This window comes from Rana temporaria, chromosome 1 (assembly GCF_905171775.1).
Source record: "Rana temporaria chromosome 1, aRanTem1.1, whole genome shotgun sequence".
Classification (NCBI taxonomy): Eukaryota; Metazoa; Chordata; class Amphibia; order Anura; family Ranidae; genus Rana; species Rana temporaria.
Genome location: NC_053489.1, coordinates 124,696,325 through 124,723,850, shown reverse-complemented (window position 1 = coordinate 124,723,850; position 27,526 = coordinate 124,696,325). Strand labels below are relative to the sequence as shown.

General features: G+C 44.0%; 2 protein-coding genes across 7 annotated transcripts in view; one reads left to right on the top strand and one right to left on the bottom strand.

Annotated features, from left to right (window-relative positions):
• ARSK (arylsulfatase family member K) overlaps positions 1-8,701 on the bottom strand; it is a 97,966-nt gene extending 89,265 nt beyond the window's left edge. The window contains exon 1 of the mRNA XM_040342368.1: positions 8,450-8,701. Within this exon, the coding sequence (XP_040198302.1) occupies positions 8,450-8,584 (135 nt within the window). The 5' untranslated portion in view covers positions 8,585-8,701. The remainder of the gene's footprint in view (positions 1-8,449) is intronic.
• A 13,741-nt stretch (positions 8,702-22,442) lies between these two features.
• The window catches only part of TTC37 (tetratricopeptide repeat domain 37), a 215,156-nt gene continuing 210,072 nt past the window's right edge, over positions 22,443-27,526 (top strand). For 2 of the 6 annotated variants that reach the window (XM_040342332.1, XM_040342309.1), the window contains exons 1-2: positions 22,453-22,535; positions 22,636-22,758. The gene's annotated coding sequence lies outside the window, so the exon portion shown is untranslated. Of the gene's footprint in view, positions 22,536-22,635; positions 22,759-27,526 lie in introns of all 6 variants that reach the window. The other 4 variants (XM_040342350.1, XM_040342341.1, XM_040342317.1 and 1 more) reach the window with 3 other exon arrangements.

Genomic DNA, 27,526 nt, shown 5'->3' with positions numbered 1-27,526 from the left:
AACAAACCAGAAATTCTGGAAAAGCTACACATATAAACCACAACTATTTATCGGCTGGAGTGTAATGCCACAGTCCAGCGGACTGTCTGTGTAGCTGTTTGCCCGTACTTCTGATGTGAGCAGGCAGTTATGCCGCGTACACACAATCATTTTTCAGCATGAAAAAAACATTGTTTTTAAAAAACGTAATTTAAAATGATCGTGTGTGGGCTGCACATCATTTTTCAGGTTCTGAAAAACGAAAAAAAAATTTTTTCGAACATGCTGCATTTTTTAACGTTGTTTTAAACGATGTCGTTTTTCGGGTTGTAAAAAATGATCGTGTGTGGGCTAAAACGAAGTAAAAAACCCGCGCATGCACAGAAGCAAGTTATGAGACGGGTTCTGGTAAAACTACTGTTCATAATGGAGTGAGCACATTCATCACGCTGTAACAGACAAAAAAGCGCAAATTGTCTTTTACTAACACGGAATCAGCTAAAGCAGCCCAAAGGCGAATGGAACTTCCCCTTTAAAGTGCCATTGTACGTGTTGTACTTCACTGCGCTTTGCTAGATCATTTTTTAAAAACGATGGTGTGTAGGCAACATCGTTTTAATGATGAAGTTGGGAAAACATTGTTTTTTAGACATGCTGAAAAACGACATTTTCTTTCATGCTTAAAAATCGTGTGTACGCGGCATAACACTCTGACAGAAAGCTCAATGGACTACCTAGTGCGATCCACAATGTCCTGGTAGTTCATTAAGAACACAAGCCAACAGCCACAAATGCTGTCGGTATTTGTAGTTTTCCCATTCACAGTGAATGAATGATGAATGTGAATGTATGTCGGTGTCAAACCGGGGGATCAGGGGAAGGCGGTGCAGTATATTTATAATAATGTTGCATGTTATAAAAGCTGAACTTATCCTCCTCAGAACAGTCAGGTGACAGGCTGGATACTACCGGCACATTGAATTCCTGCTCCATTACAACCTCCAGGTTATGTGTGAGTGCTGTGTTCTCACAGGACAGCAGTGTGCATCCCAAATCACCCCAAAAAACTAAACTGAGCAAAAGAAACACAAAGAGAAACAATAGCCCTTACAAGACAGAGAAGAGGAGGGAGAGGTAGAAGGCCACATTCCTTACAAACGCCACCCTCAACGCAAATGGAGACTAGTACACTGCACTACCAATTTTGTGAACTTCTCATGTAATTCTCTTTCCCCTGCTGAACTGAGCCTTCTCTCTAGTATGTTAGCAATCTCTCCAATGAGACACTTTGATCTTTTTTTCACAGTGTTAGATGTTTACAGATTCATTAGAAACAGTGGGGCAGATCCACAAAGAAGTTACGCTGGCGTATCTATTGATACGCCGTGTAACTTCTACTTTGCTGCGGCGTATCTTTGTTTTGTATCCACAAAACAAGATACGCCTGAAGCTTTGCTAGATCCGACTGGCGTACGCCTTAGTACGCCGTCGGATCTAAGGTGCATATTTACGCTGGCCGCTAGGTGGCGTTTCCGTCGATTTCCGTGTCGAGTATACAAATTAGCTAGATACGGCGTTCCAGGAACGTACGCCCGGCCGGTTCATTTTTTTACGTCGTTTCCGTAAAGCTTTTTTCGGCGTATAGTTACCCCTGCTATATGCGGCGTATCCTATGTTAAGTATGGCCGTCGTTCCCGCGTCAAATTTTTAATTTTTTACGTCGTTTGCGTAAGTCGTTCGCGAATAGGGCTTTGCGTAGAATGACGTTCACGTCGTAAGCATTGGCTTGTTGCGGGTTAATTTCGAGCATGCGCACTGGGATACCCCCACGGACGGCGCATGCGCCGTTCAAAAAAGACGTCATTTACGTCGGGTCAAGACGTATTTACATAAAACACGCCCCCATCACATCCATTTGAATTGCGCGCCCTTACGCCGCCAAAGTTACACTACGCCGCCGTAACTTACGGCGCAAATTCTTTGAGGATAAGGAAAATACGCTGTAAGTTACGGCGGCGTAGTGTATCAGAGATACGCTACGCCGGACGCAACAATGCGCCAGGCTACGTGGATCTGGCCCAGTATATTTAGAGAACACTTTGGTTCTTGATCAGGAAAAAATATACACTGGATACAGCATATGCTTCACATACTTCTGCTTCGCTTCATGATCTACGTGCCCAATTACCCCTAGAGCAGCTTAAGGCACTTTCTAACTAGAGCTCATGTGGTAAGGATGTGTGTCTTCTAACTACAAGTGACACATATTTCTATCCTGTTCAAGCAAGATGAGCGTCTATGGATGCATTTCAGGAGGAATCGAATATGAACTCACCTCTTTATCTGTATCAATTCAGAATAGATCTTCACACAATCTGGGATTGTCATGATCTAGTAATACAGGAGGCTAATAAAGGTGGTTCAGTGGTCAGTGTAGACCAATATAAAGCTCAAGCTAGCAGATTATTGGGGGGCAATGCTACATATTGAGTTCTCCCCCTTAATCCTACTACCAGCTGTAAAAAAAAAAAGTGTCAAAATGATAGGATAGTTATCAGTAATAAGACTGTGGAATGATTGCTAAAGAGCCAGTCATATCTGTATTCCATCCTTTGCCCAAGATCCACAAAGTCTCTAACACTATTCAGGGTAGACCTATTGTGGGAGAAATAGACAGATGCCCAACTCTAACCTCTGGTCCTTACGCTTCCAGGAAAGGTTAGGGACACCAAAATGTTACTCAACCACATAAGGGTTTACATTGATTGGAAGATTTTGTGTAGGTCACATCAGGCCTCGTACACATGGCCGAGTTTCTCGGCAAAAACCAGCAAGAAGCTTGCTGGGTTTTTTTTTTTGCCGAGGAAACCGGTCGTGTGTACACTTTTCGACGAGGAAACCGACGAGGATCTCGTCGGGCCAAAAAGAAAGCATGTCTTCTTTTTCCCCAACGGGAATGGGAAAATTTGGCTCGCCGAGATCCTCGGCGGCTACACAGGGAACTCGACGAGAAAAACGGTGTGTACGAGGCCTTAGATGTTCATGCGCTGTATTTATCCATTCCCCATCATTTAGATCTTACGTCATTACAGGATAGCTCCTATGCCAGTGAACTAAAAGCCTTTTTGTTATTATCTGTCAATTTTCTTTTTGATTTTTGACTTACGGTCAGAGTAATCCACATAAGGGAATTCCTATGGGCTAGGAGGAATTGCTGTACAGAATTGGCTTTTAATACTGAATTTAACACCATTAGAGACAGGTTGAGACAGAGAAAATATCCCAAAACTATGATCTCTTGAGTTTTACCGTTAGCTAAGGAGTGTCAAAGAGACACTCTTTCGGGTTACTTACGCTGGTAGGAATAGTAGAAAAACCATGGATGAGGTGTTTCAGATAGTCGGGTGACTTTTGTCACAACATACTCAGCCGAATATGGAAAAATCACAGAAATTAAGAAAAACCTGCCAATCCTTTTTCCTGACACTTAGTTACGTAATATTCTCAACAAGAGTTGTAAATTCTCCAGCGGGAGAGCCCCAAAATCTGTGCACTCTCCTGTCACCTAGCCTATTTTCATCATCATCTATAGCAGGGGTGCCCAACCTTTTGAAGTGCGAGGACCAGTTAAGTGACTTGGTAAACGGTCGCGGGCCACAATAAATGGTGCGGGTGGGTGGCAGGTTCATGTCTGCTCTGCATATGCAGAGCAGACACGGACATAGCCCACTATAATCTTTTTTAGCGGATCAGATTGGAGGTAGGACACAAGTCGGTTTACATCTGCCACTCCTTAAGCCTCGTACAAACGGTCGGTCCATCCGATGAGAACGGTCCGAAGGACCGTTCTCATCGGTTAACCGATGAAGCGGACTGATGGTCTGATGTGCCTACACACCATAAGTTAAAAAACCGATCAAGTCCAACGCGGTGACGTAAAACACAACGACGTGCTGAGAAAAATGAAGTTCAATGCTTCTAAGCATGCGTTGACTTGATTCTGAGCATGCATGGATTTTTAACCGATGCTTTCGCGTACTAACCGTTGGTTTTGACCTATCGGTTAGGCGTCCATCGGTTAAATTTTAAAGCAAGTTCTAACATTTTTGACACAAAGGGTAACTGACCAATGGGGCCCACACACCATCGGTTTGGACCGATGAAACGGTCCTTCAGTCCGTTTCCATCGGTTTTGACCGACCGTGTGTACGCGGCCTTAGAGGTGAATGGAGGGTCCAATTGGGTCGGACTGTCCGTGTAAAAGGGACCCTAGGCTGTTTTCACACTGATGCGCTGTGATTTACCAACGCAGTGTACTTTTGGCTTTCCTGTACTTTGCAATAGACAGATATGCCTATATATATGCTGTGATTTTAGTAATAAACTTACCTTTATTAACAGTATTCTATTCCATCCCAGAGCAGGAGGTCGCGGGCCACATCAGAGGGCTCCGCGGGCCACCTGTGGCCCCCGGGCCACTGGTTGAGCACCCCTGATCTATAGTGAAAACATGGCTTACCAATAATGGATCATACAAATGCGGCACCAATACTTGCTGCTACTCTTGGGCCCAAAAACCAAGGAGACACAATCTGGGGTTACTGAGGAATCCTTCCCTATATGAAAGTATATTTATACAGTATCTCACAAAAGTGAGTATTTTTGTAAATATTTTATTATATCTTTTCATGTGACAACACTGAAGAACTTACACTTTGCTATAATGTAAAGTAGTGATTGTAAAGTTTGTATAAAAGTGTAAGTTTGCTGTTCCCTCAAAATAACTCAATGTCAAAATTACTGCCAACAAAAGTGAGTACACCCCTAAGTGAAAATGTCCAAATTCGGCCCAATTAGCCATTTTCCCTCTTTGATGTCATGTGACTCGTTACTATTACAAGGTCTCATGTGTGAATGGGGAGCAGGTGTGTTAAATTTGGTGTTATCATTCTCACTCTCTCATACTGGTCACTGGAAGTTCAACATGGCACCTCATGGCAAAGAATTCTCTGAGGATCTGAAAAAAAGAATGGTTGCTCTCCATGAAGATAACCTAGGCTATAAGAAGATTGCCAAGACCCTGAAACTGAGCTGCAGCACGGTGGCCAAGACCATACAGCGGTTTAACAGGACAGGTTCCACTGAGAACAGGCCTTGCCATGGTCAGCACCATATCCAGAGGTTGTCTTTGGGAAATAAACGTATGAGTTCTGCCAGCATTGCTGCAGAGGTTGAAGGGGTGGGGGGGGGGGGGGGGGGGGGGGTCAGCCTGCTAGTGCTCAGACCATATGCCGCAGACTGCATCAAATTGGTCTGCATGGCTGTCACCCCAGAAGGAAGCCTCTTCTAAAGATAATGCACAAAAAGCCTGCAAACAGTTTGCCAAAGACAAGCAGACAAAGTACATGGATTATTGAAATCTGTGGTCTGATGAGACCAAGATAAACTTACTTGGTTCAGATGGTGTCAAGCCTGTGTGGCGTCAACCAGGTGAGGAGTACAAAGACAAGAGTGTCTTGCCTACAGTCAAGCATGGTGGTGGGAGTGTCATGGTCTGGGGCTTCATGAGTACTGCCGGCACTGGGGAGCTACAGTTCATTGAGGTAACCATGAATGCCAACATACTAAAGCAGATCATGATCCCCTCCCTTCGGATTGGGCCGCAGGGCAGTATTCCAACATAACAACCCCAAACACACCTTCAATATGACCACTGCCCTGTCCCTGCTGAAGAAAAGCATCCTCACAAAATGATGCTGCCACCACCATGTTTCACGGTGGGGATGGTGTGTTCAGGGTGATGTGCAGTGTTAGTTTTTCACCACACATAGCATTTTGCTTTTAGACCAAAAAGTTCAGTTTTGATCTGGTCTAACCAGAGAACCTTCTTCCAAGTTTGCTGTGTCCCCCACATGGCTTCTCGCAAACTGCAAGCGGGACTTCTTATGGCTTTCCTTCAACAATGGCTTTCTTCTTGCCACTCTTCCATAAAGACCAGATTTGTGAAGTGCACGAATAGTTGTCCTGTAGACAGAGTCTCCCACCTGAGCTGTGGATTCCTGCAGCTCCTCCACAGTTACCAATGGCTGCTTGGCTGCTTCTCTGATTAATTCTCTCCTTGCCCGGCCTGTCAGTTTAGGAGGACAATCATGTCTTGGTAGGTTTGCAGTTGTGCTATACTCTTTCCATTTTCGGCTGATGGATTGAACAGTGCTCCATGAGATGTTCAAAGCTTGGGATGTTTTTTATAACTTAATCGTGCTTTAGACTTCTCCACAACTTTATCCCTGACCTGTCTGGTATGTTCCTTGGCCTTCATAATGCTGTTTGTTCATCAAGGTTCTCTAACAAACATCTGAGGGCTTCACAGAACAGCCGTATTTATACTGAGATTCAATGTAACACAGGTGTACTCTATTTACTAATTAGGTGACTTCTGAAGGCAATTGGTTGCACTAGATTTTAGTTAGGGATTTTAGAGTAAACTGGGCTGAATACAAATGCACGCCACACTTTTCAGATTTAAAAATTTTGAAAACCATATATCATTTTCCTTCCGCTCCACAATTATGTGCCACATTGTGTTGATCTATCGCAGGGATATGCAATTTGTGGACCTCCAGCTGTTGCAAAACTACCCATCATGCCTCTGCCTCTGGGTGTCATGCTTGTGGCTGTCAGAGTGTCTGCTATGCATCATGGGACTTGTAGTTCTGCAACAGCTGGAGGTCCGCTAATTGCATATCCCTGGTCTATCACATTAAATCCCAATAAAATACATTTATGTTTTTGGTTGTAACATGACAAAATGTGGAACATTTCAAGGAGTATGAATACTTATTCAAGGCACTGTATATAAAGTGGGACCACAAAGAACAAACATAGCCACCCTCTAAGGCCCTTTTCACATGTACGGATCCCGTGAGGATCCGTACATGTCTCATCCGCTTGCTCAGCGGGGATCGCTCCGTTGATCCCCGCTGAGCCGGCAGATGACAGGGCAGTCCCTGCACATTGTGCAGGGACCACCCTGTCAGATCTCCGCTCTCCCCTATGGGGGGATAGGATGAACATGGACTGTTTGTCCGTGTTCACCCGATCCGCTCTGCAGACAGATGGAAAAATAGGATTTTCCTCCGTCTGCAGAATCGGATAATAGCGGACACGATGAACATCTGCTGACACCCGCTATCCCATAGGGATACATGTATGTCCATATTTTATCCGAAAACAGATGGATGAAATACGGACATGCCGTCCTCTAGTGTGAAAGGGCCCTAATGCCGCGTACACACGGTCGTTTTTTGTGATAAAATAAAACAACGTTTTTTATCATGAAACAAAACAACGTTTTTCAAACTTCATTTTAAAAAACGACGTTGCCTACACACCATTGTTTTTTTCAAAATGCTCTAGCAAAGCGCGGTTACGTTCAGCACGTACGACAGCACTCTGTTCCATTCAAGCTCGCGTCATAACTTGCTTCTGAGCATGCGCGGGTTTAAAAACGTTGTTTTAAACGTCGTTTTACCCACACACTATCATTTTAAATGACACAAAAAACGACGTTTTGAAAAACGACATAAAAAATTGAAGCATGTTCGAATTATTTTTTTTGTCGTTTTTCAGAAGACATAAAACAACGTTTTTCCCCACACACGGTCATTTTAAATGATGTTTTTAAAAATGTCATTTTTTTTTTCATCACAAAAAACGACCGTGTGTATGCGGCATTAGGCTTCATGTACACGGGACATAGTTTAACCTCTCTTAAACGATTTAAATTAACAGCGAGAAATCAGTGTCTAAATACATCCGTTTTGCTGCGTTTACGTTCCACGTTTGTGTCTAGAAGCATTTTAAAAAGATATATATTTTTTTTTTTGTTAAAATGAAAAACATCTGTAAACTAAACACTATAGCGTTTAGCAACATTTGCAGGCTGTTTCTGGCATTTGGCGTTTCAAATGTCTCTGAACATCAGTCCTGAACGCATATTTTTTTACGTTCCAATAAATGCTTCTAAACTCAACTGCCTAGAAATTACTATAAACGACCCTGTGTATACGTACTGATAAGACAACATGGAGGAGAGTTCAGGGACAGCTGAAGAAAATGCCCAACTGCTCCTAAACGTCCGTTTACCAGCAGCAGCATACATGAGGCCTAACAGAAAGTTGGATCAAAGCAGCAAAAAAACAAAAAAAGCAAAAGAAGGTACATTTGAGTTCAGAATACATCCTTATATATTTTTTATAAACCATTATTTAGTGCCCCTTTAAATACATTTCATGCAGAGATTGCACAATCAAATAGAAACAGTTGCCCAACTCTACACATCATGTTGTGATTTCTGCCTCTCTTATGGAGTGTAGTTTAGTAGTAGTAATTTAGTATTACTATTACTATTCCTTTAAGAAACAAAGCAGAGTAGAAACATAACATATCATAAACAGAAATGGATACTTACAAAAGAATCACTCATCACCATAACCACATTATATCTAACATTGCTCTGGCGGGGGGGCAATGGAATCATGTGCCCTGTTGGCAGAACAGAGAGAATGGCAACCAGAATAGAAGATCTAAAGACCACCATAGCCATCTCCAGTCACTGCAGAAGGGCAGCCTGGGTCTCTGGAAATAAATAGCAGAAAGTTTTCACCCAGCTCTGACGGATGTTTAGGCTGCACTATACTTGTAATAAGGAGAGTGGTGTTTTTGCAAGTTCCACTTCCTGGACAAAGAGCTGATGCATCAACTTTTCCGTACCAAGTTCTCACAAACAGCTGTACTGAACATTCTTTAACAACAAATGAAGAACTAACTGTTTTTTTAGGGGATTTTTCTTAACATTTCCACGTGCTCTGAGGCTACATACACATTTATTCAGCCATGAATTCACTGAAAAAAGCATTGTAGCCACAGTGAAAGATACATCTGTTCTGTTACAATAAAAGTGAGCGATGTACGCGATCCCACGTGCAGGGTACACTGTTGTGGTGCTTTTCCAACAGCAACAACATGTGCGCATCATACAATCCCCATACAAAGGATACAGATGTGTCTTCCAGTTAGGTTGTATTCAATGTGTGCGAGAGGCTTATATAAGTTCATTGAGAACAATTTTATTTTATTTAACTGTAATTTGCAGGTAATTAGCTGAACTGGCCTTAGGGCCTGTGTAGTGTGACCATGTGCCCTGGATTGCCCGGGACAGTCCCGCATTTTGCAAGTCTGTCCCAGGTCCCGGGCACCTTCATTCCAGGACAATACAGTGTCCCGGAATGAAGCTGACACAGCCACCGCCCCCTCCCCTCTATCTGTTGCCCCCAAAAAAGGCCACCACATAGCTGCTTTACTCACTGACAGCACTTGTCCTCAATGTCCTGGCCGGGAATGCCTGGAGAGGCACAATCCCTACCCCTTCTTGTGAATGGAGAAATCATAAATCCCACCTCTTGGGGCAGATCCACGTACCTCTGTGCCGGGCGCAGCGTATCTAAGATACACTACGCCGCCGTAACTTATTTCTTTTATTTAGAATCCTCAAAGAATTTGCGCCGTAAGTTACGGCCACGTAGTGTAACTCTGGCGGCGTAAAGGCGCGGAATTCAAATGGATGTGATGGGGCGTGTTTTATGTAAATACGTCGTGACCTGACGTAAACAACGTTTTATTTTAACTGCGCATGCGCCGTCCGTGGGGGTATCCCAGTGCGCATGCTCGAAATTAAACCAGAACCAGCCAATGCTTACGACGGTGACGTCATTCTACGCAAATTCCTATTCGCGAACGACTTACGCAAATGGCGTAAAAAATTCAAAATTGGACGCAGGAACGACGGCCATACTTAACATTGAGTACGCCTCAGAATACCAGCTTTAACTATACGCCGGAAAAAGCCGAACGCAAACGACGTAAAAACAATGTGCCGACCGGACGTACGTTCGTGGATCGCCGTAACTAGCTAATTTGCATACTCGACGCGGAATTCGACGGAAACGCCACCTAGCAGCCGCCGAAAAATTGCAGCTTAGATCCGACGGCGTACTAAGACGTACGCCTGTCAGATATAGCCGAGATGCCGTCGTATCTTGTTTTGTGGATACAAAACAAAGATAAGACGCGCAAAATTTGAAATTACGCGGCGTAATAACTTTATGGATCTGCCCCCTTGTGTCTAATTACAGCAGGGCAGTGTAAAGCCAGCGTTGGAACAAGGTAAAACGGGTCTTGGCCAGTTAGGACACATGCTGTTTGTGAGTAAAGTGGCGATGCGGCTGCCTTTTTTGGGGGTGTGATCAGTGCATCCGCCGCCCCAGCTGTGCTGTGATTCATTACAGCACAAGCTTATTTTTGGGAAGGGGGTCCCTGAATGGCCGTTTGGAAATGCGGTCACCCTAGGCCTGTGGCAACAGGTATTTAGCAACTGTCAATAGCATCAGTTTGTGACATTTCTGAGGTTTTGAATTCATTGACAGGTGCAGTTGGCCTCCTTCTGACCTGCTTAACCACTTCAGCCCCGGACCATAATGCAGCTAAAGGACCAGGCCTCTTTTTGCGATTCGGCACTGCATCGCTTTAACTGGCAATTGCGCAGTCGTGCGACGTTGCTCCCAAACAAAATTGACGTCCTTTTTTCCCCACAAAAAAAGTTTTCTTTTGGTGGTATTTGATCACCTCTACGGTTTTTATTTTTTGCGCTATAAACAAAAATATAGCGACAATTTTAAAAAAAAATCAATATTTTTTACTTTTTGCTATAATAAATATCCCCCAAAATATTTATAAAAAACATTTTTTTTCCTCAGTTTAGGCCGATACGTATTCTTCTACATATTTATGGTAAAAAAAATTGCAATAAGCGTTTATTGATTGGTTTGCGCAAAAGTTATAGCGTCTAGATAGTTTTATGGCATTTTTATTAATATTTTTTTTTACTACTAATGGCGGCGATCAGCGATTTTTATCATGACTGTGACATTATGGCGGACACATCGGACACTTTTGACACATTTTTGGGACCATTGTCATTTATACAGCGATCAGTGCTATAAAAATGCCAGATTTGATTAAGTGAACATGCGTGAGGGCCGACCATTTTGCCTGACATTCTTTGAACCATTAAAATTCGGTCTAAGTGTTTACGTCTGAGCACTAACCAATGCCCAACAATAATTCTCTTGCCTTTGTAGCTGTGTGTGGTGAAGAGATTAGCTTGGGCGTGTTATTTGGATATACATATACGTATATCTTTTGTGGCCCCAAAGAATCCCCAAGCGCCGCTCAGGACTAAGGATGAGTTTGGGCATGTTATTTGGATATACCGTATTTATCGGCGTATAACATGCATAGGCGTATAACGTGCACCTTCAATTTAAGAAGGAAAGTTTAGGATTTTTTTTTAATAAAGACCATTGCCATGAATGCAGCCTCACCATTGCCATCAGTGCAGCCTGATCGACGTCCATCTGCAGCCTCGGAGGGGACAGAGATGGGGCGGGACGATCACCAACAGTTTACATACAGGAGAATCTCCTGTTTACACGGCGGCCTCTTTAATACAAAGTCCCGCCTCCTATGATAGACAGAACAGTCGTCCAATGGCAGCCCAGAAGATGGGACTTCCTATTACAGAGGCCACTGAGTAAACAGGAGTTTCTCCTGTATGTAATCTGATGGCGCTTGTCCTGCCCCTTCCCTGTCCCCTCTGAGGCAGCGATGATAAATACAGTGGCCCAGATTCAGGTAGATTCGCGCAATATTTGCGTGGGCAAAGAGCAAAAATTTTTCTCTGCGCCCACGCAAATATTGCGCTTTGCCCGCGATTCACGGAGCAATTGCTCCGTAAATTGCGCGGGCGATATGCTAAACAGCTGGGCGTAAGGCTGCCTAATGTAAATGATCCCGCCGGGGGCGGGAATCATTTAAATTAGGCGCGCTCCCGCGCCGAGCAAACAGCGCATGCTCCGTCGGGAAACTTTCCCGACGTGCATTGCGGCAAATGACGTCGCAAGGACGTCATTTGCTTCTAAGTGAACGTGAATGGCGTCCAGCGCCATTCACGGTTCACTTACGTAAACGACGTAAAATTTGAACGTCGCGAGCGGGAAGCGCAGCTATACTTTAGCATTGGTTGCGCCTGCTATTAGCAGGAGCAGCCTTATGCTAAAGTCGCCGTACGGAAACTCCGTACCTTGCGTGCGCAGGGCCCGCGCAACTTTTGTGAATCGGTGGTAGTATGCAATTTGCATACTATACGCCGATCACAATGGCCGCGCCCCCTAGCGGCCAACGCAAGAATGCAGCCTGGGATGTGAAGGCATAAGGAGGCTTATGTCTGTCACATCCTAGGCTGCAGTCGGTGTAACGAGGTTCCTGAATCAGGAGCACTCGTTACACCGGAGCAAGTAAGCCCTTGCGTGCTTCTTGAATCTGGCCCAGTATATTTATTTTGTGGCCCTGGGGTATGTATATATCCAAATTACCAGGGGGGCCACATTAAACCGGAATGTGGCTGCAATTGGCCCGTGGGCCGGACTTTGGACATGCTTGCCAAAGACCCATCAACACAGGCCCTAAGGCAGCTGAACATCTAAGTTTTTGGTCTGTCATGATTAAAGAAATGAAAAGACATTAATCGCTTAGATTTCCTTCAGCCACAGTTACATAGTTACATAGTTGCATAGTTGGTGAGGTCAAATAAAGACATCAGTCCAGCCAGTTCAACCTGTATGTGTATGTATATACTGTACTTCTGTATCTCTGTATGCTGTGTTTCGCTAGGATGCCCATCTAAGAGATTTTTACAATTATCATCACTCCTCACTGACATCACCAGTTGTGGAAGGGACTTGCAAATCCTTACCGCTCTAATAGTAAAGAACCCCCTACACCAGGTGTACCCAACAAGTGTCCCGGGGGCCACATGTGGCCCGCAGAGCCCTCTGATGTGGCCCACTAATTCCTGCTCTGGGATGGAATAAAAAAAAAATAGAATACTGTTATTACGTTAGGTACGTTTTTATTACTAAAATCAGTGTGTGTATATATGGGCATATCTGTTCTGCAGGTGTTACTGGGCTGCTTTCAAACTGATCCACAGGTACAGAGAAGTGCACTTGTGGGTTACCTGCTCTGAGCAATAGACTTCTATTACCTGCGTGTTTGGTGTGCTGAGAGTAGATTGGGCTCTATAGAGCCGAGTGGCCTGCCATCCACCCACTCCACTCATTGTGGCCCGCGACCGGTTACCAAGTCGCATAAGTGGCCCTTGCTCTTTAAAAGGTTAGGCACCCCTACCCTACACAGTTTGCGATTAAAACGCTTCCATCTTCATTGAGTGGCCACGTGTCTTCTTGAGCGACCTTAGACTAAATAATTTTTTCCCTATGCTGGAATCACCATTCAAATATTTATATATTGTAAGTGTCTCGTCCCCAGGGAAAATAGGTTTAATGTTCGTAGTTGTTCCTCATAACTGAGGTCCGCAAGTCCCCTTATCAGCTCTGTTGCCCTTCTCTGGACTCTCTCTAGTTCCAGCACATCCTTCCTGAGGACCAGAGACCAGAGAACTGGGTGGCATATTAAAGATGTAGCACAACCAGAGTTTTGGAAAGTGATCTAATTATAGGGGTGGCGTGATAGAGGAGGCGGCGCTGTGTGGGCCCTTTTTTGAATGCTGGTACCACATTAGCTTTTTGCCAGTCAGCTGGTACCATTCTGTTCAATAAACTGTGCTTATAGTTTAGGAATAATGGTCTATCAACAACCTGGCTAAATTCTTTTGCCTCGTGCACACCACCGGTTTACCCGTCAGGAAAACTGCCATGAGAGCTTTTGGCTGGGAAAACCGGCCGTGTGTATGCTCCATCGCAGTTTTCCTGACAGGAAAACTGTCAGGGAAAAAAAGAGAACCAGCTCTCTTTTTTCCTGCAGAGATTCCCAGCGGTTTTTAACCCACCAGTTTTCCTATGGGAAACACTGCGATGGAGCATACACAGGGGCCGGGATTCCCTACCAAAGCTCTCATGGCAGTTTTCCTGTCGGGAAACCCGCTCGTGTGTAGGGGGAAAAAGTTACTGAGCAGGTTCTCGGTTTTCCACTCGAGATTCCCGGTGGACTTTTTACCACCGGGCATCCTGCACATGTGTACAGGGCCGATCCGCCCTATAGGCTCACTATGCAAGCTGCTTAGGGCCCCGCAAAGCTGCTAGAATTACTAGAGGCCCCGCCTGGTGAGAAGTCATTTTCGGCCCCTCACCCCACTTCTCAACTCGCTGGCTGCATGGGAGAAGAGGTAAGAAGTCAGCACCCCCCGCTTCTCACTTTAATGATTTCCGACAGCAGAACACCCCCACCCCCCGCTTCTCAACTTTAATCTTTAACCACTTACCCCCCGGACCATATTGCTGCCCAAAGACCAGAGTACTTTTTGCGATTCGGGACTGCGTCGCTTTAACAGACAATTGCGCGGTCGTGCGACGTGGCTCCCAAACAAAATTGGCGTCCTTTTTTTCCCACAAATAGAGCTTTCTTTTGGTGGTATTTGATCACCTCTGCGGTTTTTAGTTTTTGCGCTATAAACAAAAATAGAGGGACAATTTTGAAAAAAATTAATATTTTTTACATTTTGCTATAATAAATATCCCCCAAAAATATATAAAAAAAACATTTTTTTTCCTCAGTTTAGGCCGATACTTTTTCTTCTACATATTTTTCGTAAAAAAAAATCGCAATAAGCGTTTATTGATTGGTTTGCGCAAAAGTTATAGCGTTTACAAAATAGGGGGTATTTTTATGTCATTTTTATTATATTTTTTTTACTAGTAATGGCGGCGATCAGCGATTTTTTTTTCGGTACTGCGACATTATGGCGGACACTTCGGACACTTTTGACACATTTTTGGGACCATTGGCATTTTTATAGCGATCAGTGCTATAAAAATGCATTGGATTACTATAAAAATGCCAATGGCAGTGAAGGGGTTAACACTAGGGGGCGGGGAAGGGGTTAAGTATGCCTGGGTGTGTTCTTACTGTGGGGGGGGGGGGGTGGCCTCACTAGGGGAAACACTGATCCTCGGTTCATACATTGTATGAACCGAAGATCAGCATTTCCCCTGCTGACAGGACCGGGAGCTGTGTGTTTACACACACAGCTCCCGGTCCCCGCTCTGTACCGAGCGATCGCGTGTGCCCGCCGGCGGGCACACGCACGGGAGTCGGGGGCGAGCGGGGGGCCCGCGCGCGCGCCCCCTAGTGGCGGCTGGGAGAGAGGACGTCATATTACGTGCTCTCGCCCAGCCGAGCCAACTTGTCGACGTATAACGGCGGTGGCCGGTCGGCAAGTGGTTAATGTGACATGTCATTTTGCTTAGGGCCCCATGGAGGTCAGGATCGGCACTGCATGTGTACGAGGCTTTTGAGGAAGCTTGGGTGAAAGTCATCTGGTTTTGGTGACTTATTCACATTAACTTTTTCCAATCTTTTTTGAACACTGGCTTCCATTAGCCACACGAGAACATTCCATCCTGTGTTTCATTAAGAATACCATCTTGTCTCCTTATGATTTTAAGACCTTCAAATCTTAACTGTTCAATGAAAACCTTAACCCTTCTAGTAACATAAATCAGGTTTCTGCATGCTGATTTTTCAACAATGCCGCAGAACAATCATTTTGAGGAAGTAACTTAATTTTCGCACATAGGTAAACGAATCATAACAGGATCGGTGTTTCACAAATAATAGAACAGTGGCAGTGTGCTGGGCACCGCTCGTCCCCAAACCTTTAAAAACATCTTATGTTGAGCCCTGCTTTGGTGAGTAATTGTTGTTGTTTTACAAATCCTAATCATTTTCTTTTGTTATATTCTGAAGTGCCTTAGTTATTGTGCACTTCATTTTCCTCTGGTATCGTCACATTTTTCTTTTCTTCTGAATCGTATCATGCTGATTACATACAGCGGGTAAAATAAGTAGTAAACACGTCACCATTTTTCTAGGTAAATATATTTCTAAAGATGCTATTGACAACATTTTCACCACATGTCATTAACAACCCATGTAATCCATACATATGAAGAAACCAAAACAAATACATTCAGAAATGAAGTTATGTGTAATAAAATAGAATGTCACAGGGAAAAAGGCATGCAAAGCCAAGACACTAGCTGAAATCTATCAGTAATTAGAAAGCAATTCTGTCCCTTTTCAGTGCAAATTAATATCAGTTGGTTCAGTCTCAACTGATAGGGCCCTTTCACACGTACGGACCGTTTATCCGCATTTTCATCTGTCCGTTGCGGATGAAAACGGGACATACATGGGTCCCTATGTGATTACGGGTGTCAGCAGATGACCATTCGCTGACACCCGTAATTGTCCGCCTCCGCAAAGATCCGCATTTGCAGACGAAAGAAAATCCTATTTTTCTTCCGTCTGCCGGATCGGATTGCATGAACACGGACATACGTGTTCATCTGATCCCCCATCACCGGCGGATCCAGGGGGGGGGGGGAAACAGGGAAATTGCCCCACCCCCCCCGAGACAATCATGTCACATTGGCTTTATTTATTTTTTTAAACTGCTTTGCGGTGCCTGCAGCTGCCGCTGCCGAGTCTCTCACTCTCTCTCTCTCATCACCAGGGCCGGACTGGCCCAGCCCGGTAGGCTGCCTGTCCTGAGGCTGCTTTGAGCTGTAGCTGACTGCAGCGCTCCCCCTCTCTCCTGCGTGTATGACACCGGGCAACTCTCGCTGTGTGTGAGAGCTGGGTCTGTGTTCGGCTGTGCTGCCTATGCTAGACCTGCTTGTGTGATAGTAGATAGAGATGGAACACTGATTGAATCAGTGTTTTGTCTATCACACAAGCCCGTCTAGGGGGGGACCTTGCTAGAGCACACTGCCCTGCCAAACACAGACCTACAGCTCCTGTTTGTTCCATGACACACGTCGGGATAGGAGATACCTGCTGTGTGTGATCGAGGCAATGCCATGGTGAGTGCCATGCACAGTGAGGCTTCATTCATATACAAAAGTGGGGCTGCATTCATATACAAAGTGGGGCTGCATTAATATACAAAGTGGAGCTGCATTCATATACAAAGTGGGGCTGCATTCATATACAAAAGTGGGGCTGCATTAATATACAAAAGTGGGGCTGCATTAATATACAAAGTGGAGCTGCATTCATAGACAAAAGTGGGACTGCATTCATATACAAAAGTGGGACTGCATTCATATACAAAAGTGGGGCTGCATTTATATATACAGCGGGCTGCATTCATATACAAAAGTGGGACTGCATTTATATACAAAAATGGGGCTGCATTTATATACAAAAGTAGGACTGCATTTATATACAAAAGTGGGGCTGCATTTATATACAAAAGTGGGGCTGCATTAATATACAAAAGTGGGACTGCATTCATATACAAAAGTGGGACTGCATTTATATACAAAAGTGGGGCTGTATTTATATACAAAAGTGGGACTGAATTTATATACAAAAGTGGGACTGAATTTATATACAAAAGTGGGACTGCATTTATATACAAAAGTGGGACTGCATTTATATACAAAAGTGGGACTGAATTTATTTACAAAAGTGGAACTGAATTTATATACAAAAGTGGGACTGCATTTATATACACAAGTGGGACTGCATTTATATATAAAAGTGGGGCTGCATTCATATACAAAAGTGGGACTGAATTTATATACAAAAGTGGGACTGCATTTATATACAAAAGTGGGACTGAATTTATATACAAAAGTGGGACTGAATTTATATACAAAAGTGGGACTGCATTCATATACAAAAGTGGGACTGAATTTATATATACAGTGGGACTGAATTTATATACAAAAGTGGGACTGCATTTATATACAAAAGTGGGGCTGCATTTATATACAAAAGTGGGGCTGCGTTCATATATACAGTGGGGCTGCATTCATATGTACAGTGAGGCTGCAATTATGGGCACTGGTGAGGCTGCATTGATCTCTTGTACCATGTCTTCAGTCTCTGACCATCTCTTGTACCATGACCATCCCTTGTACCACATCTGCAGTCTCTGACCATCCCTTGTACCATGTCTGCAGTCTCTGACCATCTCTTGTACCATGTCTGCAGTCTCTGACCATCCCTTGTACCATGTCTGCAGTCTCTGACCATCCCTTGTACCATGTCTGCAGTCTCTGACCATCTCTTGTACCATGTCTGCAGTCTCTGACCATCTCTTGTACCACGTTTGCAGTCTCTGACCATCTCCTGTATCATATCTGCATTCTCTGACCATCTCTTGTACCACGTCTGCAGTCTCTGACCATCTCTTGTACCACGTCTGCAGTCTCTGACCATCTCTTGTACCATGTCTGCAGTCCCTGACAATCGTCTACAAACTATGGGATAGATTTATGGCATTTATATTTAAATATTTTTTACTAGTAATGGCAGCGATCATTGATTTTTTAGCGGTACTGCAACATTGCAGCGGACACACCGGACACCTAATTGAGTTCTGTAAGCAACACCTTATTTTCTGTCAGTGCCCCTCCCGAGACTAGACTCTGGATCCGCCCTTGCCACACTATCAGTCACACTACAAGCAGCTGATCACCACCATTACAGTGTAGCGTCTATAGCTGCGTATGTTCCAGTATGTATACTGTAGTTTGTAGATGCTTTAACTTTCACACAAACCAATTTTCATGCATTTCCGAACAGTGGAGATCGGCTGCCATCGGCGACGTTCGGCTCTGCACGGCTCCAGGGCCCCCCCACCTCAGGCCAAATGCGGCACTGCAGGCCCCATTAGCTTGAATTCTGCTCGTATTGTGAGACAACACTCGTAAATCGAGTCAGAATTCTTTTAAAAAGTTGCTCCTATTTCAAAAAGTTTGTTAACTGAGTTACTCGTAAACTGAGGTTCCACTATATTTGTAATTTTTACCAAAGACATATAGCAGAATACATTTGGCCTAAATCTATGAAGAAATCAGATTTGTTTTATTTATTTTTTATCCGATATGTTTTATAACAGAAAGTAGAAAATATTGTTTTTTCAAAATGTACATTTTTTTTGTTTGTGTAATAAAAAATAAAAAAACAATAGTGATCAAATACCATGAAAAGAAAGCTCTGTTTGTGTAAAAAATGATATAAATTTCATTTGCGTACAGTGTTGCATGACTGCACAATTGCCAGTTAAAGTAGCACAGTGCTGAATAACAAAAAAATTGTCTGGTCATGAAGGGGATAAAAACATCCAGTGGTCATGTGGTTAAAGAGCTAACTAACTGCAAAAATTCATAATAGTTGTGTGTTGCCTTTATTTCTGAAACCATTTTCTCCAGAGCCAGCTGTAAGTGTTAAGGCTTTGTGTTTAACGCCTAACATGCGCTTTGGTGAAATTTGAGAACAATCTGTCCCCAATATCTGTGTTGGGTATTGCTACAATGCTCACCCCATCTCTTGTGCCATCTCCTGCAGACTCGCTGATCCAGCTCCAGAGAGATTGATTCTGGGCATCATTCAGCTTTCTGTGAGCCCAGGGTTTTTATGAGCCCACCCTCTACTCACAGGGCCTTGACTTGGCCCTATAATTAGGTGGTGCCCCCTCTGCACCATTTATGATCCAACCACTGTTGGAGGATGAAGAAGACCTGTGATGAAGCGCAAAACATATTAAGGCGCTTGGGGGGAGAGGGATGTATACACTTTCTTTTACAAGGGCTGGAACATGCTCCAGTGGGTAACAGGGGCAAATGGGCTCAAATCTGGGAGGTAAGAGGAATATTGAGCTCAGAGTTGGGCTTTAAGGATTAGGATATGGACTAAAATGAAGGCCCTTTTTCCAGAATTGTTCCATTTAACCACTTGTTGCCCGCCCACCGTTGCTTACCACCACTGCCAGCAATCAGTGCCAACCAGTGCCAACAAATGCCACCGATCTGTGCACAAAAGTCCTTGCAACCAGTGCCCAAAAGTGCCAGCAATCAGTGCCCACAAGCGATGCCAGTCAGTGCTGGCTATAAATGCTGCCCATCACTGTTGCCCATCAATGCCCATCACTGCTGCCCATCAATGCCGGCTATCTGTGCCCAGCAGTGCTGCCTATCTGTGCCCACCAGTGCCGTCTATCTGTGCCCACCAGTGCTGCCTATCTGTGCTCATCAGTGTCACACATCAGTGCCACCTATCAGCAGGCCGTCTTTAAGGCAGGGCAAAAGGGGAAGCTGCCCTGGGCTTTGTCATTGTTATGGGGCCCAAAGAAAGCTGCCTCATACTTGCCAACTATCCCAGTTTAAATTCCCTTGTCCCTTGAAGTTTTAGTCCTGTGCTGTGTCGGGATATGTCAGTGTGAAGTGCTGCTACTAATGCTTCCCAGCTCTGCTCTATTGTTGTGTACAGATGACTCACCTGCAGACCCTGGGCCAGATTCTCATAGAATCGGCGTTGGCGTAGAGTAAGTCATTTACACTACGCCGCCGCAAATTACTGGAGCAAGTGCCGTATTCTCCAAGCACTTGCTGCGTAATTTGCGGCGGCGTAGTGTAAATGGCCCAGCGTAAGGCCGCGTAATTCAAAGGGGGCGGCTTGTATTTAAATTAAGCGCGCCGCCGCGCCGATCGAACTGCGCATGCGCCGGGTGGAAAAATAGCCCAGTGCGCATGCTCCAGCTCACGACGGAAAACGTCAATGACGCTGACATGAGCGTCATTGACGTAAAGTCGTATTCGCGGACGACTAAGGAAAACGACGTAAACGACGGAAAAAGACGACGCTGACCCGACGCCATACTTAACATGGCATACGGACCTACGTAAACTTACCCCTCATATAGTAGGGGTAAGTTTACGCTTACGTAAACGTCGTAAATTCACTGCGTCGTCCGCGCGTACGTTCGGGAATCTCGCGTAAATAGCTAATTTGCATAGACGACGGGGAAAACGACGAGGCGACACCTAGCGGCGGGAAAAAAATTGCATTTAAGATCTGACAGCGTAAGAGCCTTACGCCTGTCAGATCTAAGGGATATCTATGCGTAACTGATTCTAAGAATCAGTCGCATAGATACGACGGCCCAGATTAGGACTTACGACGGCGCAAATGGCGTTGCGCCGTCGTAAGCCCTTTGAGAATCTGGGCCCCTATGTTTACATGTAAATAACCGTCATTCATATGTAAATAGCAGCGGCATTTATATGTAAATAGCTGAAGCAGGTGGCATTCATATGTAAATAAAGGCGGCATTCGTATGTTTATCATGCCCCTCTGCAGTGAAGAGATGATATGCTGTGACCTCTACCAACCAATCAGTAAGCAGTATTACTGTACAGTAATCTCTAGAAACCAATCAACAAGAAGAAATTGTGTGCTGTAACCTCTAGCAACTAATCAGTGAGCCGTATTGTGCGCTGTAACCTCTGGCAACCAATCGCAATCACTGCCTGATCTGATACAGTAAACTGATTTTAAGTCTAGCTGATATTTATTGTATGTCTCAAAGCATGTGAAGAGCAAAATTGCATGGAGGGGGGGGGGGGGGGGGGACATTTTTGGCCAAGGTCCAATCAACATTCAGAAGAGTTTTATCTGGTTCTTTCCCCTCATTGAAGGTGAGTATCCTTCCTCTGCTTCTACCCCAGCTGCCCTGTCCTCTGTTCCTTAGCCCATCAGGGCCGATTCACACTATGTGCATAGCTCCCAACTGTCCCTGATTTTGAGGGACTGTCTCTGATTTGAAGCAATGTCCCTCTGTCCCTCTTTCGTCCTCATGTTGGTCTGATCTATATAGTTGTATGTAAAATGCACTTTTTACCTTTTTCAAAAAATGTTTCCCAGCACTAAACCTTTATTATAGCAAATAGTCAAAAATATATATATTTTTTTTTCCAAAATTGTCAGTCTTTTTTTGTTTATAGCGCAAAAAATAAAAACCGCAGAGGTGATCAAATACAACCAAAAGAAAGCTCTATTTGTGGTAAAAAAAGGACGTCAATTTTGTTTGGGAGCCAAGTCGCACGACCGCGCAATTGTCATTCAAAGCGTGACAGCGCTGAAAGCTGAAAATTGGCCTTGGCAGGAAGGGGGTGAAAATGCCTGGTATTGAAGGGGTTAAAATGTACAAATGCAGCCATTTAGAAATTGGATGAAAGGTTTAGCACTGGGAAACTTTTTGAAAGAAAAACAAGTGCATTTTTATATACAACTATAAGATTCAGACCAAAATGAGGGACAAATCAGGAGGAATGAGGGTCATTGCTCCAAATCAGGGACAGTGCCTCAAAATCAAGGACATTTGGGAGCTATGGTGATCATCGCTGTTATATGCAATAAAAAGAAAAAAAGTTTTGAACAACAATTGATTCTCTGGTGACTAAGTATCAAGTGACTGTCTGAGCAGTGGAGTCGAGAACGAGGCTTGGTCTTCTCCAGACTGAGGCTTGGTTGTGCTCTCTAGATGGAGGTGTGGTTTTACTCGGATCGAGGCTTGGTTACTGCACGGGACTGAGATCGATTCGTAGAGCAGATTGGACCTGGACAGGGTAATGAACGTGCTTGTTTTATTTTCCTTGCTTTATACAGTGATGACCGGAAGAAGGTGAAAATAGGATAGTATTCATAGATATTATCACTGTATTTCAGGATCTGCGTGCCTGGTATATATACTACATGTCATGTACGCCCCTCCCCCCAGACACAGCTTTGTCTTAGCGCCGCCCAGTAGCCGGTGAGGTGTCAGTGAGTGAGGAGGTAGGTGTCAGTGAGGTGAGTCTTCGCCCACAGTGAGCTCAGCATTCAGTCCTTTGAGCTGTGCATTGTACATGGGGGTTGTAGTCCTCCTCCAGTGTGTCTTTTTAAGGGTTACTTCACTTTTTCAAAAAAGTGCACCATGCAGTCAGAGGGCCCCCAGGGGTGTGTAACCCCCTCCCTCAGGTTCAAAATCTAGGGTGTAGTTAGGCCTCATTCACACAGGGTGTACTGTTCTGTATGCCTGTGCAGGGCCATGTTTTCTAGGTGCTCCATGCATCCTCTGTAGACCTATTCATGTCAGTTGGGTCTCTGAACTTATACAGTGTGAGTTTGGGATGGATGGACGACACATTGCCATGTGTTTGGTGCTTCCCCCATTTAAAAACAGTATAGTACACCCAGTGTGAATGAGGCCTTATAAAGCTACAGCTGGAGGCCATATACATCCTCCAATGCCTGGCAGAAACATTCCTGTAGATAGCTGTGCCCTCTCCTGGCACTAGGACTCTCTAACCATTGAACGCTCAGCCCCGCAGAAGCGATCGTTTGCACCCCTCGCACTTGTGCAGAGCAAGCTGTCTCCTATCCTAGCAGTGGGTGAGCTCAGCAATGCTGCAAGAGAATGAACACTGCACATGTGCGAGGGTTTGACTGAGGAGAACACTCCTGTGATGCTGAGCGTTCATAGGGGAGAGTGTCCTAGTGACAGGACGTGGCACGGCTTATCTATAGGAGCTTTCTGCCAGGCTTTGGAGGGGGGGGTGCAGATAGCCTCCAGGTTTAGCATAATAAGTAAGCACAATGTTTAACCACTTAAGCCCCGGACCAAAATGCAGGTAAAGGACCAGGCCCCTTTTTGTGATTCGGCACTGCGTCGCTTTAACTGACAATTGCGCGGTCGTGCGACGTGGCTCCCAAACAAAATTGGCGTCCTTTTTTTCCCACAAATAGAGCTTTCTTTTGGTGGTATTTGATCATCTCTGCGGTTTTTATTTTTTGCGCTATAAACAAAAATAGAGCGACAATTTTGAAAAAAATTCTATATTTTTTACTTTTTGCTATAATAAATATCCCCCAAAAATATATAAAAAAATTGTTTTTTTCCTCAGTTTAGACCGATACGTATTCTTCTACATATTTTTGGTAAAAAAAATCGCAATAAGCGTTTATCGGTTGGTTTGCGCAAAATTGATAGCGTTTACAAAATAGGGGATAGTTTTATTGCATTTTTATAAATTTATTTATTTTTTACTACTAATGGCGGCGATCAGCGATTTTATTTTTTTTCATTTATTTATTTTCGTGACTGCGACAATATGGCGGACACTTCGGACAATTTTGACACATTTTTGGGACCATTGTCATTTTCACAGCAAAAAAATGCATTTAAAATGCATTGTTTATTGTGAAAATGACAGTTGCAGTTTGGGAGTTAACCACAGGGGGCGCTGAAGGAGTTATGTTTCACCTAGTGTGTGTTTACAACTGTAGGGGGGTGTGGCTGTAGGACTGACGTCATCGATTGTGTCCTCCTATAAAAGTGATGACACGATCGATACCCTGCCACAGTGAAGAACGGGGAAGCTGTGTTAACACGCGGCTCTCCCGTTCTTCAGCTCCGGGGACCGATCGCAGGACCCGAGCGGCGATCGGGTCCCGCGGTCCCGGAGCTTCGGACCGGGTCGCGGGCGCGCGTCGGCGACCCACGGCTGGGTAGATGTACAGGACGTACCTGATACGTGCATCTGCCCAGTCGTGCCATTCTGCTGACGTATATATGCAGGAGGCAGGTTAGGATGAAGGAAAAAAGCTGGGACAGCCGCACTCCAAAAAAACTCCTCCTTTAATTAAAAATCACAAAATACATGCCACAGCAAAAAACAGCACAACAAAAGAAAAGCTGCATTTCGCACTATGCCTTAGTGCTTCTTCATAGCTAAGCTGTCCCAGCTTTTTTCCTTCATCCTAACCTGCATTTTGATTGCAGCCTGCACCCTTGGCTCGGACCACAGGAATCAGATTACCTGGTTCTCTTTGAGCGGTTACCCACTCTCTCATTTCATTTCGGTATATGCAGGAGGCAGTCGTTAAGTGGTTAAGGCCGGGTTCACATATGTGCGGCCGCGGTATCCAGCATGGCGTCTTGTGCGTTTCTCTTCAACGGTTCAGATGTGATTCGGGTCCAAATTTTTGCTTTAATTCGCACCTGAACCAGATTTAAAAACGCATTTCATTTGGGTACAGTGTTGTATGACTGAGTAATTGTCATTCAAAATGTGAGAGCACCGAAAGCTGAAAATTGGTCTGGTTATTAAGTGGGTTTACGTGCCTGGTGGTCAAGTGGTTAAAAGAATCAATGACCATGTATCTTTGATTAAAAAAATGCAGGATGGAAACTCCAATTATTCGCCATGTCGGATTATTCCATGGCTTCCAATTGGACACTGTTACAGTGGGGATCGAAAGTTTGGGCACCCCAGGTAAAAATTTGTATTAATGTGCATAACGAAGCCAAGGAAAGATGGAAAAATCTCCAAAAGGCATCAAATTTCAGATTAGACATTCTTATAATATGTCAAAAAAAGTTAGATTTTATTTCCATCATTTACACTTTCAAAATTACAGAAAACAAAAAAATGGCGTCTGCAAAAGTTTGGGCACCCTGCAGAGTTAATAGCTTGTACTGCCCCCTTTGGCAAGTATCACAGCTTGTAAACTCTTTTTGTATACAGCCAAGAGTCTTTCAATTCTTGTTTGAGGTATCTTTGCCCATTCTTCCTTACAAAAGTCTTCCAGTTCTTTGAGATTTCTGGGCTGTCTGTCACGCACTGCTCTTTTAAGGTCTATCCATAGATTTTCAATTATGTTGAGGTCAGGAGATTGTGAAGGCCATGGCAAAACCTTCAGTTTACGCCTCTTGATGTAATCCCCCGTGGATTTTGAGGTGTGTTTAGGATCATTATCCATTTGTAGAAGCCATCCTCTCTTTAACTTCAGCTTTTTCACAGATGGCATCAAGTTACCATCCAAAATTTGCTGAACTTTTATTGAATCCATTTTTCCTTCTACTCGTGAAATGTTCCCTGTGCCACTGGCTGCAATACAACCCCAAAGCATGATTGATCCACCCCCATGCTTAACAGTTGGACAGAGGTTCTTTTCATTAAATTCTGTGCCCTTTCTTCTCCAAACGTACCTTTGCCCATTCCGGCCAAAAAGTTCTATTTTAACCTCATCGGTCCACAGAACTTGTTTCCAAAATGCATCAGGCTTGTCTATATGTTCATTTGCAAAGTTTGAACGCTGATTTTTGTGGTGAGGACATAGTAGAGGCTTTCTTCTGATTACTCTTCCATGAAGACTGTATTTGTACAAGTATCTCATTATAGTGGAATAGTGTACCACAACTCCAGTGTCTGCCAGATCTTTCTGGAGGGATCGTGCAGTCTAACTTTTTTGACATATTATAAGAATGTCTAATCCAGGGCTCGACAAATCCCGGGCGCCAGGTCGCCATGGCGACTAGAAATAGGGTCCTGGCGACGGCTTTTTTTTGTGAGCTGGCGCCATCTGGTGGTGAGCCGTTGGTATTACAAGTTATTACCACCAGATGTGTAAGCTGGCGCCATCTGGTGGTGGCCGTTGGTATTACAAGTTAAGCATTACAAGTTAAACAGCAATTCTAATGTAATTTTTCACTATTTTCACTGCCATCTTCTTCCGTCTAATTAGAACCCCCAAACATTATATATATTTTTTATCCTAACACCCTAGAGAATAAAATGGCGATCGTTGCAATACTTTCTGTCATACCGTATTTGCGAAGCAGTCTTACAATCGCACTTTTTTGGGAAAAAATTACACTTTTTTTTTATTAAAAAATAAGACAACAGTAAAGTTTTCCCCATTTTTTTTAATATTATGAAAGATAATGTTACGCCGAGTAAATTCATACCCAACATGTCACGCTTCAAAATTGCGTCCGCTCGTGGAATGGCGACAAACTTTTACCCTTTAAAATCTTCATAGGCGACATTTAAAAAAAATCTACAGGTTGCATGTTTTGAGTTACAGAGGAGGTCTAGGGCTAGAATTATTGCTCTCGCTCTACCAATCGCGGCGATACCTCACATGTGTGGTTTGAACACCGTTTACATATGCGGGCGCTGCTCACGTATGTGTTCGCTTCTGCGCGCAAGCTCGTCGGGACGGGGCGCGTTTTCTGGCTCCTAACTTTTTTAGCTGGCTCCTAGATTCCAAGCAAATTTGTCAACCCCTGGTCTAATCTGTAATTTGATGCCTTTTGGAGATTTTTCCATCTTTCCTTGGCTTTGTTGTGCACATTAATACAAATTTTTACCTGGGGTGCCCAAACTTTCGATCCCCACTGTAAATGTATGGCTTTAGAACACATCCCCACTGATGTTAGAGGAGGCAGCAATGATCAAAAGCTGTTTCAATTAGAATCACGATGGATTTTTTATTTGAAAGCTACAATGTATCCCGGGTTAGATGAAATGTTGAGTGTTAAACCTCTTTTTATAAATATTTCAACTTTTCATCTTGCTGCCTCCTTACTCCTTCGTCCCTTTTTTTTTTTTTTTTTGTCCCTTTTCCCCCTCTTCTTTTTTTTTTCCTCCTTTCCTCTTCTTTTTTTTTCCTCCTTTCTTTTTCCTTTTTTTTCCACCCTTCTTTATATATTTTTTCTTTTTCTATAATTCTTTTCTTTGCTATATTTGTGGCATGTTTTACATCATCACCCACCCCCTCCCTGATCCAATTA